The 14,957-nt window shown below is 40.4% G+C and overlaps 1 protein-coding gene across 4 annotated transcripts in view; it reads left to right on the top strand.

The window, feature by feature from the left end:
- Nucleotides 1-14,957, top strand: part of jak1 (Janus kinase 1) — a 159,648-nt gene that overhangs the window by 28,558 nt on the left and 116,133 nt on the right. Inside the window, exon 1 of one of the 4 annotated variants that reach the window (XM_041207569.1) lies at nucleotides 8,005-8,261. The exons of 1 other annotated variant lie outside the window; for it this stretch is intronic. In XM_041207569.1, coding sequence (XP_041063503.1) covers nucleotides 8,210-8,261 — 52 coding nt within the window. In that variant the 5' untranslated portion in view covers nucleotides 8,005-8,209. Of the gene's footprint in view, nucleotides 1-8,004; nucleotides 8,262-14,957 lie in introns of those variants that run through there. 2 more of the 4 variants (XM_041207566.1, XM_041207567.1) reach the window with 2 other exon arrangements.

Below are 14,957 nucleotides of genomic sequence, written 5' to 3'. Positions count from 1 at the left end.
GATGCCCCGAAAGTAAAGCTTGAATATGGATAACATTCCCGGAGGCCCAGAATTCCACGTTGAAAATAATTGTACATACTGAAATGCAGCAGAAGAAATTGCGGGGCGGTATTCTAAATGCCTCTTTTTCTATGGCTCTTTCTTAGATCATTCCCATACGGCTTCCAAACTTTGGAAATTAAGATTAGAAACATTCGGTGTGAGCCTGTACAAAGCCCAGTATTTCAGCCGAGGTCATATAAAACTCATGAAATTCACTTCAATGTTGGGAGCGAACTGGCTTCACTGACGATTAATGTACTGACGCGAGGTGTTTGAAGTGGCTGAAGTGAAGTGCGGACTGGCGCTAACAAATGTAAGCGACTTCTGTCGTTCAACTCCTATGTTGCTAAATCGTCCGTGGAGTTTATTCTTAGGAATCGGTTCCTGGTCTAATGTTAGCGAGAAATGCCCGCCCCGGGCAGCACTGATCATCTGATTTCCCGTAAAGTTCATTTGGTTAAAGGCGCTGCGCCTCCGCCCTACACTTTTGAGATACTTCAGTCTGCCATGGAAGTTGCTCAATCGGGAATAAAAGTGCAAAGTTCCTGACAGGTGCTAGCAGAATCCTGTGATGTGCCTCTCGGTATATTTAACACTAATCCCCGCCTCCTCCCCCCTGCCCGAACGCCCGCCCGAACGAACAATCAATCATTCATTGTGGGAAATGTGACAATTCAGCCATGAAGCACTGTCGGTAAATATCCCCCAACCTACGTATATATTCTGGCACTTGCGTCTGTTTTACGCAAGCTTCAACGCGGAAGTCCCTCCTCTTTTAACATTACACTTTTGTGAATGTTCTATTTGGGTCATAGTGCCCCCTGTGTTTCACCGAGCTGAGAAACGTTTACTTTCCTACCACAGTAAAGTTCAGACTAAGATGACCCATTCTACAGATGAAAACGAAACCGTATTTTAAAATGATCAGTCTTGTTGAACTGGGATAATTAAGTAAGCAACTAGTAAGAATAGTAAATATATTTATTTAAATAAAAAATTTATGCAGTGCATTAAGATAAAGGCAAAATACTGCTGATGTTGGAAACCTGAAACAAAAACAAAAAATGCTGGAAAATCTCAGCATTTCTACTCCCCTTTAACTCTGAAGAAGTGTCATAGGGACTGGAAACGTTAACTCTGTCTTTCTCTCCACAGATGCTGTCAGCAGACCTGCTGAGTTTTTCCAACATTTTTTGTTTTTGCTTGTGAAGTGCATTATCATGTTACTGAAATTCCTCACCACTCCATATAATTAATTACCTTGAAGTGTGATTTATATGTAAGCAATGAGAACCTATTCCCAATCTTTACATTTATCAGTCTTGTGTATGATGTCAAACTTTGGTATGGTTGCAAAACATCGTTTTTAAACAAAACAAAGCCAATTACTTCAGGATGAGGATTTTTCTGACCTGGAACCATAAATGTTTAAGCAGTTACAGCTGTCGTTTCATTGACTCAAGAGGTTAGAGGCAGGTACATACCTTGTCTATATGACTTGTTTAATACTCCTTCATGGGGAATACTTGAACAAAGGCTTTAAAAGGGAACAGGGCATGTTTAACTAAACATCACAAATGCTCCATACTGCCGCTGAACAATGTCTTATCAGCTTCCTCATAACTTTAACATCTTAACGAATCATAGCTCATACCAAATCTTTTGCTTGCTCGATTTGCAGACTGTGTTGCATCCTACACTGTCCATTAACATCTTTTGCTCTCTCCAACTTAATTTGCATATTCCAGGACCAGGAAAAGCTCTATTAAAATATAATGCGGTAGACAAGTTAGTGTTAGTTGTTTTAAGGCACCTAAAAGCTGGAAAATTAAACCACTTTTAAAATTTGAACTTGTGGTGATAACTGAATTTTGAATCATTTTTGCGCACTTGCTTCTGCTGGGAGCAAAATAACTACTTCCAAACCCTTTAAATGTTTGTAGATTATTTTAAAGGACTCTTCTGAAATAGTATGGCTTGCAGTAAACATCTTTTTGTTTTTGTTTTGTCCCTTTGAATCAGTCTTCTGATTTTAATTGGTTAAATAAAAGCTGACTGCATCAAAATGCTAGATCCAAATGTTACCATGTCCACTAGTCACAGTGACTGAAGTGCCACTGAACATGTATGTCACGTTGTTGAAAAGACAAAACTATAATTGATTAAATGGACTGATCAAACATAAAACAAAATATTAATCCCAATTAACTACTGGAATTACTTTCTGGCAGTTCAGGTGCACATGCAAGTCATACTAATATGCTTTTACCAAGTGTCAATTAATTTGTGTTATGATACTGCAAATGATGTGTGCCAGGCGGATCAAATCCATGAGGGAAACTTGATCATGCTATCACAACGGTTTTGTAATTTGTATTTATTTTGAGATGCATTCCCTGAATAAGTCTACCAAGACTTCAGATTTTTTTTAAAAACTACATGTGTAGCTAAATCTGTCTTCCCAGCTTATTTCCACAAATAGCTTTGTGTGACTGCAATAGTTTCTCCAAATCACTTTGACACTTCTCTGGAAGGTAACTCAATATTACATTTAAATGTTCAAGTACCCCCTCATTATCCAATTTTGATTAGAGGAAAATCAATTTCAGAATCCTTCATTTCTACCTCTCTCAGTATCTACCACCACTAATATCTTCTTTTGGTCCTCTTCCCTGTCAAAGTACCTTTCAAGCATATTTACCTGACATAGCCTCTGCTTCTTTCTTCTATCTGGAGTATTTATTGAATAATTTACTTCTCTCAATTTCTTTTCAATTCTGTAAGGCTCACTAAACCTTGCCTTTAATGAATCACCCAGTGCTGGTAACAACTAACACTTTTTCCCCAGCAATAAAACTACGAGCTGTGGCTCTCCTATCTGCCTACACTTTCATCACTTGCTGTGATATCTTTAAATGTTCACTAGCTAGTTCACATGCCCTGTTCAATCTTTCTCTGACAATTGATACATAATCCAAGAGGGAAGTTTCCAATTTTTGACCCACCAATTTCTCATCAATACATTTCAGTGGTCCCCTTATGACCATAGACTAATTCAAAAGGACTGAATTCAGTCAATGCATTAGAAGCATCCCTAATAGCAAATAACAAGAATGGAATTCCCCTAACCCAATCCTGTGGATAGTCCTGACTATACACCCTCATTAGTTTTTAAAACCCCTTGTGATTCAGGATGGTAAGCTGTTAACTTAAATTATTTTATCCCCAAACTGTTCATTACTTCCTTAAACAGCTGTGACATGAAATTTGAACCCTGACCTGATTTGTATTTCTTTTGGTAAACCATATCTTGTAAAAAAAAATGTATTCAACCTTCCACAAATCTCTTTGTTGTAATATTTATTAAAGGTATCACTTCAGGAAACATTGTAGACACCTCCATTATTGTCAGTAAGTACTGGTTTCGACTTCTCCTCTTGGGGAGGGCTCCTACACAATCATTCGTGGCCCTAGTAAAAGTTTCTTCAAATGCTTGAATTGGAATTAAAGGTGCTGGCTTAATCACTGCTTGTTGTTTCCCAATCACCTGATGTGTGACATGTTCTACAGAATTTGACTATACTTCTATGCAATCCAGGCTAATAAAAATGTTTTTGCATTTTTGCCTGTGTCTTTCTCATTCCTAAATGTCCCCCAATGGAATTTCATGAGCTATTCTTAGCATTTCATTTCTATATCCAAATGGTACAAAAATCTGATGCACTTCCATCCAGTTTTCATCTGCTGAACCCTGATACGGCCGTCACTTTCTCAGCAACACATTACCATTAAGGTAATAACATTCTGGAATACATTCTACCTCTGAGTAAGCTGTCTGATATAACTTTTATTTGTGGATCCTTTTTCTGTAACTCTACTAACTGCCTTGAGCTAAATACCTCCATTATCCTCCATTCTTTCTCAAACAATTATCAAAGACAGTGTCAGCTAATTGAGCTTACTTTCTTCCTGAACAATCTTATCAAAAACAGTGTCAGCTAATTGAACTCCAACACCTTTTCACTGCCTTTTAACTTCCTCTTCTTCCTGTTTCAACCTGTGAGCTTGTGATCTTGTTACCACACAATCTGGAAACAGTCCAGGATGCTCTTTCTGCAACACTTCTGTTGAAAACACCTTTACAGGCTGTTCAACTACCATAGCCAATATCCACATCTGTGACCCAGCTATATCATTACCTAAGATAAATTGAACCCCTGCAATGGGCAATTTTCCAGTACTACAACAATCACCTCACCTGTTTTGCACTTACTCTTTACATTTACCTTCTACAATAGAATAGGTTTAGCATCTCCATGAACCCCACATATTATCATCTGTTCCTGCAATGCTCCCTCTGAACAACAAATATCACTATCCCACTACATTAAGGATTGACTATACCCTGTGCCTTTTAAAATTTTAATGTTACCTACTCCACCCTGTACAGATGGAAAGACTTTCCCTTCACATACAAAATCTTATAAATACTTCTGCGACCTGCTCCTCAGAACTCCCTTTGGTAAATTGTGAACATATTCCCAGTTCTTTACTTATCATTGATTCTTTGTTTTACCTGTACACAAACCACTCTTTTGTCCTGTGCCTTTGAGTCTCAGAATCCACTCAGACCCCAGAACTTTTCTGCATCCCAATAATTCCAACAGATTTTCCCTGTAATTTCCAAAACATTGACTTTGTGTGTCCTACTTCATTACAATGAAAACACCTCAATTTTCAGGTGTCACTTCTACTCTTAGCATGTTCCTCTTTAGTTGAGGGATCTGGGTGTCCTTGTGCATGAATCGCTAAAAGCTACTATGCAGGTATAGCAGGTAATAAGGAAAGCAAATGGAATTTTGGCATCTATTGCTAAGGGAATAGAGTATAAAAATAGGGAAGTGTTGCTGCAACTGTACAAGGCAGTGGTGAGACCACACCTGGAGTACTGTGCACAGTTTTGGTCCCCTTACTTGCGGAAGGATGTAGTTGCATTGGAGGCGGTTCAGAGGAAGTTCACTAGATTGATTCCAGAGATGCGGGGCTTATCTTATGAGGAGAGATTGAGCAGTTTAGGCTATACTCACTAGAGTTTAGAAGGATGAGAGGAGATCTAATTGAGGTATATAAGATGCTAAAGGGGATATACAAAGTAGACGTGGAGCGGATGTTTCCCCTTGTGGGGCATTCTAGAATGAGAGGCCATAGTTTTAGGCAAAGGGGTGGTAGATTTAAATCAGAAATGAGGATGAATTACTTGTTTCAAAAGGTTGTGAATCTGTGGAATTCATTACCTCAGAGTGCAGTGGATGCTGGGATGCTGAATAAATTTGAGGAGGTTTATAATTAGTAACAGGTTGAAAGGTTATGGGGAGAGGGCGGGAAATTGGAGTTGAGGTTGAAATGAGATCAGCTATGATCATATTGAATGGCGGGGCAGGCTCGAGGGGCTGAATTGCCTATTGCTCCTTGTTCTTATGTAGGAAATACTTCCTGAGAATGTCCAACTATTCTTCCCTAACTACCCATCTTCCTTTTAGCTTCCCACTTTCTGTCCTCTGATTTAAAAGGGTGACAAAATAAAAGGTTTAGCTCTATGAACTAACTCATAATCATCAGCTATCTCTGTTGCTTGTCTTACCGTTTCAACCTTCTGTTGCTCCACATGAGTTCTCACTACTGAAGGAATTGAATCTTTAAATTTTTTCAAAAGAATTACTTCTCTAAGAGCTGCATATGTTGTCTATATCTTTAATGCCTGTGTTCACTAGTCAAAATTACTTTGTTTTACTCTCTCAAACTCAATATCAGTTTGCCCAGGCTGTTTTCTTATATTCCTAACTTTCTGCCTGTATGCCTCAGGTACCAACTCATATGCACTCAAAATAGCCTTTCTTACCACATCATAGTCCACTGACACTTCTGACAGTGAAGTATAAACCTCATGTGCTCTACCCACTAACCTAGATTGTAATAGCAATATCCAGTTTTCTTGTAGCTATTTCATCTGTTTAGCTATCTTCTCAAATCAAAAAAAAAACACCTCCACATCTGTTTCTTAAAACTTCAGAAAAGCTCGCACAAATTTAAACATCTCCCCGCTGGGTTTTAGGTTAGCGTTTTTTTTCATCATGACTTTCCGCAGCATCTGATGTCTTTTTTAAAGTCCAGCTTTTTAAGTTGGTACTCTCTTTTTCTTTCCTTCTCTCTTTCTTCCTTTTTTAACCTTGCCATTTCAAATTCATATTCCTGTCTTTTTTCTCTCTTGCCTTTCTGTCAGCTCCCTTTGGAATGTCCTTTCTTTTTCTGCTGCATCTAGTTCCAGTTTTTTTTCATTACCTTTGCTTTTTGAAATTTGATTTTCTTCATTTCTAGCTGGAGTCTGACTACCACCAGTTGTGGCTCACTGGTGTCAGGTATCACTTCCAACTTCAAATGCTGTGCTATCACTTCAACAGTGTCTACTTTCTTTGCCCAACCTCAACTGCAACTTATCCACTAACTCTGTTAACTTACCTTTAAATACTTTTTGTAACACAATCAGAATTATATCTTCTACTTCCAAAATGTTTTAGCTATGGATATAGCCATTTTTCAGCCTCACTGCTTTAAAAATCCCTCAGACCAACCCCTGAATTCAAAGCACTTCTCATGCTCATTAACCTTAAGATTCACCAACTCCAAACCAGTCAAGGAATTTCAAGTATCAATTTGTTCTGACGCGGCAGATGACGTATGCCACGTGGATCAAATCCATGAGGGAAACTTGATCATGCTATCACAAATCGTGTCAGTTGAAACTTGCCTTAGTATTCCTGCTCTGCATTTCATTAAAGTATTAAATTATAGAATTTATATGCCACTGGTATTTAACATTCTGACAGCAGACAGTGAAAAGTAAAGATAATTACTGAAAAATAGAATTTTAGTGTGGTAATTATGTTTGCAAAAACAACCATTTAACTTCATGTACTCCATCAAAACGATTATCAATGACGTCAACAAATAACTTGCTATAATCGTTGCCAATTTTCCTGAACGCGAATTTCATAAGATAGTATATTATTAACCTAAACTCTAACCGCAGTACCGTTGTTTTGCTCTAGAAATCTGTAAAGCATGTTTCTGAAATAAAAACAGAAAGCGCTGGAAAAAGTCCGCAGGTCTGGCAGCATCCGTGGAGAGAGAAACAGTTAACGTTTCGTGTCCGTATGACTTCAGGGCTGCGGGTTTGTGTCGTTGCAAGCCAAGTGCGGAAGGGGGGATTATTTGTAAAGAAGTTGGAGCTTGTAACGATTGATAGCCAAAATCCGCCAGTTTCATTAAAGTCTAGTATATTTTGATGTAATTCGCTTTAATATTCTTGTAATATGTAAACATTCATTGGGCCACATGCATTGTTTTAATGCCGTGGGGAGGCATGTGGGAGTGCAGAGAGGTCCTGAATGTTCTTGGGGCTTTGATCGGATTAAAGCAAAGTGCTTGGAAATGTAACAGCATTTGCTGCAATATTACAGGAGCAGCTGTCTGCGTGTCCAAAACGGGTAAAACCGGAGTCACTGCCGACCGACTGCAGTTCAGCTCGTTACATCAAAGACACAACAAAGTCATGAATAAAAATAAAGTGCACGAACACACCCGAGTGTATGAATACAGTTTTATCAGACTGTGTGCAAACTCGACATTACAAACGGAGATTACAATTATTATGAAGCGCAAATCCCAGAATGACTCACTTGCTCTTTATTGGCTTCTCGGCTCAGACTTACAAGAATATTGATTTTTTTGATACTTCGTTTTTATCTTTCTTTTAGTATTGAGTTACAAAGCAAAAGAAATCTCTGTGTAGAATTAAGCTCCGCACTGGTTAACAGAAAGAAACTACAACTCCCAAGGATCATTGGAAGAGGCGGGTTTAAACATTCATCTTTGGTTGGTGGACTTGCTCATAACCTGACGCTGGGGAATCGGAGAGCCTGTTGGAGTTGTCGACCCCAGGCAGCATCGATGTTCTAGCGTGGGATTCGAGTGTTGGCTGAGTTGGAAGTTTATATCTCCCTGAATAATAAACGCATCGAGTCTCTCAAGGTCGAAATCAAGTCTGACGGATTCCGGGCCCCTCAGAGGCCTTGCTCTGTCCGACAAAAAGATTTGGAGGGGTCATTTTATGTTGACCGAGGAGTATAACGAAAGACGAGCAGCCACTCGACAAGGAAGTGGTGAGTAATGTACGAGAGCCCATTTCAGCGAGTTTGAACTGAAACATCCGCATTTGTTACTGACGACGAACATTATTACAGTGCATGTTTGCAACATATACTTGGAGAAAAATACATATCTGCTCAGGATTATGTGGATGTGTATAATTTATTACGTACGGTTATATATTAATAAATTATAAGCACAGTAAAATATTCCAAGTCTTTTCCCGATCTCTATGAAGGAAGAATTGTCGGTAGCACATTTGTTTTTCACATTAGTGGAAACCCCCCCCCCCCCCCCCCTTTCCCTTAAACAGAAACTTTAGTCGATAACAAAAACAGAATTACCTGGAAAAACTCAGCAGGTCTGGCAGCATCGGCGGAGAAGAAAAGAGTTGACGTTTCGAGTTTTAGTCGATGTTGTGATAAACTGAAACACTCCTGGGAACTCAGCTAGCTACCTGTGAGGTATTTAAGCCACGCTCTGTAGGATTGTGAGTTGGAGGAGAGGGAGATAGTGTCGTTTGCCATATTTCACCGGACGGAATGAATAGAAAGGGTGCAGAATTGTACTCGGTTTTCAAAGATCGCTCCTGCGCTTCAGCAGATTGCGGAAGAGTTTCAAAGGACGGGTGGCTGGCATCCTGTTTATTCCGATCGATAACTCGCAATGATCCGTCCTGAAGGTCGCCTTAAAAAATGAAAACAGAGAAAACAAAAAATGAAAAACAGACGATAATTTCTTTACAACTGCAACTTGCATTTCTAAAGCCCTTAATGTAGTCCAACGTCACAAGGGGCTTCACAGTAGCGTTAGCAAACATGATTTGACACAGAGCCGCAAAAACTTGGCTAAAGAGGTAAGTTTTAAGGAATGCCTTAAAGGGGGAGAGGTTGTAGATAAGAATTAATAAGAAAGACTTGCATTAATATAGGGCTTTGTGCAGCCACCAGACCTCCTTAAAGCACTTTTCAGTCAGTGAGGTGAGAGTGACTGCCCTTGACATCAAGGCAACATTTGACCAGGGTGGCATCAAGGAGCCCGAGCAAAACTGGAGTCAATAGAATCAGGGGGAAAACTCGCTGCTGGCTGGAGTCATACCTAGAACAAAGGAAGATGGTTGTGGTTGCTGGAGGTCAATCATCTCAGTTCAGGACATCACTGCAGGAGTTCCTCAGGGTAGTGTCCTCAGCCCAACTATCTTCAGCTGCTTCATCAATGACCTTCCTTCCATCATAAGGTCAGACGTGGGGGTGTTTGCTGATGATTGCACAATGTTCAGCACGATTCGTGACTCCTCAGATACTGAACCACACCATGTACAAATGCAGCAGATCTGGATAATATCCAGGTTTGGACTGATAAGTGGCAAGTAACATTGGCACCACACAAGTGTCAGGCAATGACCATCTCCAACAAGAGAGAATCCAACCATTGCTCCTTGATGTTTAATGGCATTACCATCACTGAATCCCTCACTATCAGCATCTTGGGGGGGGTTACCATTGACCAGAAGCTGAACTGGATGAGCCATATAAATACTGTGGCTGCAAGAGCAGGTCAGAGGCTAGGAATCGTGCAATGAGTAACTCGTCTCCTGACTCCCCAAAGCCTGTCCACCATCTACAAGCACAAGTCAGGAGTGTAACGGAATACTCCCCACTTGCCTGGATGAGTGCAGCTTCCACAGCACTCGAAGCTTGGCATTGTCGAGGACAAAGCCGCTTGATTGGCACCACATCCGCAAACATTCATTCCCTCCATCACTGACGCACAGTAGCTGCTGTGTGTACCATCCACAAGATGCACTGCAGGAATTCTCTAAGGCTTCTTAGACAGCACCTTCCAAACCCACAACCACTATCATCTAGAAGGACAAGGGCAGCAGGCACACAAGATCACCACCACCTGGAAGTTCCCCTCCAAGTCACTCACCATCCTGACTTGGAAATATATCGCCGTTCCTTCACTGTCACTGGGTCAAAATCCTGGAACCCTTTCCTAACAGCACAGTGGGTGTACCTACACTACATGGATTGCAGCGGTTCAAGAAGGCAGCTCACCACCACCTTCTCAAAGACACTTAGGGATGGGCAATAAATGCTGGCCCAGCCAGCAAAGCCCATGAATGAATAAAATATAAATCCCTATTGTAAGGTTGGAAACACAGCAGCCAATTTGTGCACAGCAAACTCCCACAAATAGCAATGTGATAATAACCAGTTAATCTGATTTAGTGATGTTGATTGAGGAATAAATATTGCCAGGGTAACTCCACTGCTCTTCTTGAAATAGTGCCATGGGCTCATTTACACCCACCCAACCAGGCAGAGGGGGCCTCGGTTTAATATTTCATCCAAAAGATGGCACCGCTGACAGTGCAGTACTGCACTAGGAATGTCAGTCTTGATCAAGCCCTGAAGTGGAACTTGAACCCAGAACTTTGTGATTTAGAGGCAAGAGTGCCAACTGAGCCATGACTGACACAGAACTTAGCACCCAGGCAGTTGAATGTTTTTCAGTTAAAATGCAAGGTCAAAAACAATTAAAACCTGAAGTGATTAATTACCTAGTTTGGAAATAGACAAGATAGTTAATAATTTAAGCACAGATTTGCAGCAAAATATCATTATTGTAAAATGGAAATGTAATCAAAATATTAACATTTTCTGGAGGCCGCAAGGATTTTTGACATTTTTAATTAAATTTAAAGATGGGATTAAAATCCGTAAAGTTGAAAGTGAATTTCTGTTGTCTTGGGTAGATTGTAATTGTGTTAAAATAATAGCATGGCCACTTTCATCTATATTGTATTTATATTTGCAAAACTGTACTTCAGTATATTTAATATAGCAGAGCTCCTATGTTGTTGATGGCACACCAGAAGATATGCAGCAATTAATCCATGGCCAGCCATAATGGTACACACTGCTGTTCCTGGAACCTTCCAGGTCCAACAGAGAGCTCTGTATTTACATTCACGCGCACGATTGACAGTTAAACTTTAAATGTTTTGCAGAGAGGAGCACTAATGATCTTAAAAGTATCTAAATAAGATGTGGATTGTTTCTGAAGTGTTTGTGAGGATCAGCAGACAACCTGAACACTTTGTAAATCTAGTTTGACATTGAAGAGGATTTATATTCCAAGAGGTACAAAAGTGCCTTCAGTGGGCTTCTATCTTACTCCAGAGTGACATTTTCACTTGTGTGTCACTGGGAATTGCAAGCCTGACACTATAATTCCATTTTTGGATTTCTGTAAAGAATAGCATTAAACACAAGTAGTGATCCAATGTAATGTAATGTAATTAAGTAAACAGATTTTTTGGAAAAGCGCACAGTTGTAGTGGCAGTCAGAACTGCTAAATATATTTATTTTGGAAATCATTACTTTGATTTTCAATCCACTGGCCTCCATCTGCTGTCCCCAGCTAAGAGGATGGACAAGCAAATACTTCCAGCATCATAGTAACTGGGAGGAGCCAGATTGCCTTGAAGTAACTGCTCTTTCAATCACCACCATTATGGGAAATTATCTTAGTTCACCATAATCATGAGAAATCCTCCATATGTGAATTCTAGATGCATGTCATCTTGCTAATCTGTAGCTCAACATGTTAACAATCTCACTGCAAACTAATCATAGAACAAGAGTTTCTTTCAAGTTTGATATCATTTCAAAAGATCAAAATATTTTTTGTTCTCATTTGTATCTGATTTCTATTAAAAGTGTGTTAATGGCATCACCAAGGGAAATTGTAGGGAGTTACACAGCTTGACTGTATGAAATAGTTAAACTAATGTCTATACTATTGTAATGATACAGTATTCTTTAAACTGTGGCTCAGTGGTAGCACACTTGCCTCTGAGTCAGAAGGTCGTAGATTGAAACACTACTTCAGAGATGAAGGGAACCCTGTCTTGATTCTGGGATAGAGGGAAGGAGGCGAGTGTGGGAAATGGAATGAACACAGTTGAGGGCCCTGTCAACCTTTTCATACTAGGTGTTCCAGTATGTCTTCCTTTTTCCTCAACTGAGGATTTTCCCCCTCTAGTTCCCCCTCGATCCCTTTCCCACCCTCCCTGAACCATCTCAGGGTTCCCTTGTCCTCACCTGCCACCCAACCAACTTCCCTATTCAGCAGATCATCCTCTACCATTTCAGCCACCTTCAAACACATCTTCCAAAGAGATGGTCCCTCTGTGACTCCCTAGTCCATTCCTCAATCACCCCCCCCCCAACATACTTCTTCTCATAGCACCTTTCCATGCAAGCCCAGGAGATGCAACACCTGCCATTTTACTTGCTCCCTTTTCACCGTCCAAGTACTTAAACACTAAGGTGAAACAGAGATTTACTTGTACTTCTTTCAGTTTAGTATTCTGGATTTGCTGCTTGTGACTCTAGTTGGGGGAGACCAAATGCAGATTGGGTGACTGCTATGCAGACCATCTCTGTTCAGTTCACAGGTGTGACTATGAGCTTCGGATTGCCTGTCATTTTAATTCTCCACTTTGCTCCTACTCTGACCTCTCTATGCTCTCTTCTGAAGTGTTCTGATGAAACTCAGTGTAAGCTTGAGGAACAGCACCTCATCTTTTGATTAGGTGCTTTACAACCTTCTGGCATCAACATTGAGTTCAACAATTTTAGATCATTATATCTGTCCGCATTTTGTTTCCTTCCTCGTGCTTTTTTCTCTTGTTCTCTTTTTTGCTTTTGTTCATACGCCGGCTGTTCATAATTCTGCCACATCTTGTTTCTTTGTTGTCCCATGACCACTCCCTTTGCACCATCAACTTGTTTGTCATTTTATCCCTCTGGACCTTCCACCCTATCCCAGACAATTACTTTTGTTCTTTCTTCCACTCTCCCTCTTTCACTTGCTTAGACCGATAACATCTCAAACCTCCTTTATTTTATCTTCTTCCAGTTTTGATGAAAGGTTGTCAACTTGAAACGTTAACTCAGTTTCTCCCTGCACAGATGCTGCCAGAGCTGCTGAGCATTTCCAGGATTTTCTGGTTTTATTTCAGATTTCCAGCATCTGCAGTATTTTGCTCTACCAAAAGTTGGGAATTTGGTGAGGGTGGGAATTCTGTGCAGAGTGGGAAGGAGATGTTGCTTTTCATCTTCAGTACTTTTAGTGGTCTAGGGAAATATTGGGTGGAATTTTATGGCCCCATGGCAGCGGGGGCAGGGCCGTAAAATACGGTAAGCCATTCGGAAATCCATTGACTATGATCCCACCAACATAAAATTCCATCCATTTAATTTAATCTACCTATAACTTTAACTAGATCAAGTAATTAGTTAAAATGCTGTAAGCTAAGTTGATTAAATATATAAATGTTAATTAAATAAATAAAACACGGTTATGCAGTGCAGATGAAGTGCCACTATCGCAGCATATGGGAGCTTGCAGAGAGCATGTGATCCAGGACACCCACTTGTGCAAGTTGTAACTGCGAATTAAGCAGGTACGGGGACCCAGTTGCAGTGCTGCAGGAGCCTCAGCCTATGCCCTTATCCAATAGATGTGAGTTCTTGTTTCCTGTCTGGTTGGTGGCTAAGGCAGCAAGGTGGATGAACAAACTGACTTTGGCACCTTGGTACAGGAGGCCACAGTGGGAGTGGAAAGGAATGTGTTGTTGATAGGGCCAATATAGTTGGGGATAAATATTGTTTGCAGCCTTGACCGGGAGTTCCCAAGATGGTGCTGCTTGCCCATTCCAGGGTTAAGAGCTGTAGAGGAACTTGCAGTGGAAGGGGAATAATCCAGTTGGCATGGCCCACATATAAGGTGATATTGTGGTAATGTCACTAAATGAGTAATCCAAAGGCCCAGACTAATTCACTGGGGACATGGGTTCAAATCCCGCCATGGCAGCTTGTGGAATTTAACCTCAATTAATAAATCTGGAATATAAAGCTAGCCTCAGTAATGACCATGAAAGTATTATCGATTATTGTTGAAAACCCATCTGGCTCACTAATGTCTCATTAGGGAAGGAAATCTGCCATCCTTACCTGGTCTGGTAATGTGACTCCAGACCCACAGCAATGTGGTTAGCTCTTAACTGCCTTCTGAAATGACCTGACAAGCCACTCAGTTTAGGGATTAGGTACAAATGCTGGCCTTGCCAGTGACACCCACATCCTGTGTGGAAAAAAAAAGAAAAAAGGGACAAACGGCATAGGTAGACTGATGGAAGAGGTTCTTCTGGGGAAGTTTGAGGAGCTAGGGTCCAAATTAATTAGTAGACTCTCATAGATAATAATCCCTGGATTACTGTATGAGCTATGTGCAAATTGGCATAGGGTCAAATAGAGCAGAAAATTGAATTTGTAGCTGAAAGAGGGGTGTGGAAAACAGGATTTTGGCACTGGCAGCAATAATGGGGAAAGAGCGAGCTGTTCTGTTGGGACGGGCTTCACTTAAACCAACCTGGGGCCAATGTCTGAGTAAATCAATGAACTAGGTCTGCAGATAGGACTTTAAATTAAAAAGTGGGGCAGGGATGTGGTGGAAAATTCAGGCGAGGGGAAGTTTTTAAACTAAGTAGAACAGTTAAGGTTATAGAGTGGTGAAGTGATTTGAGTAAAGATAAGCACAATGTGACAAGAAGGGACAAAGAGCTCAATGGTAACTACATGGTAATAGTGCATCAACGAATAAGATCAAATCAGGGAAAAATGCTAACAAGTTA

The sequence above is a fragment of the Carcharodon carcharias genome, chromosome 16, assembly GCF_017639515.1.
Source record: "Carcharodon carcharias isolate sCarCar2 chromosome 16, sCarCar2.pri, whole genome shotgun sequence".
Taxonomy (NCBI): Eukaryota; Metazoa; Chordata; class Chondrichthyes; order Lamniformes; family Lamnidae; genus Carcharodon; species Carcharodon carcharias.
The sequence above is the reverse complement of the archived record's forward strand: the minus strand, read 5'-3'. Positions and strand labels throughout refer to the sequence as shown.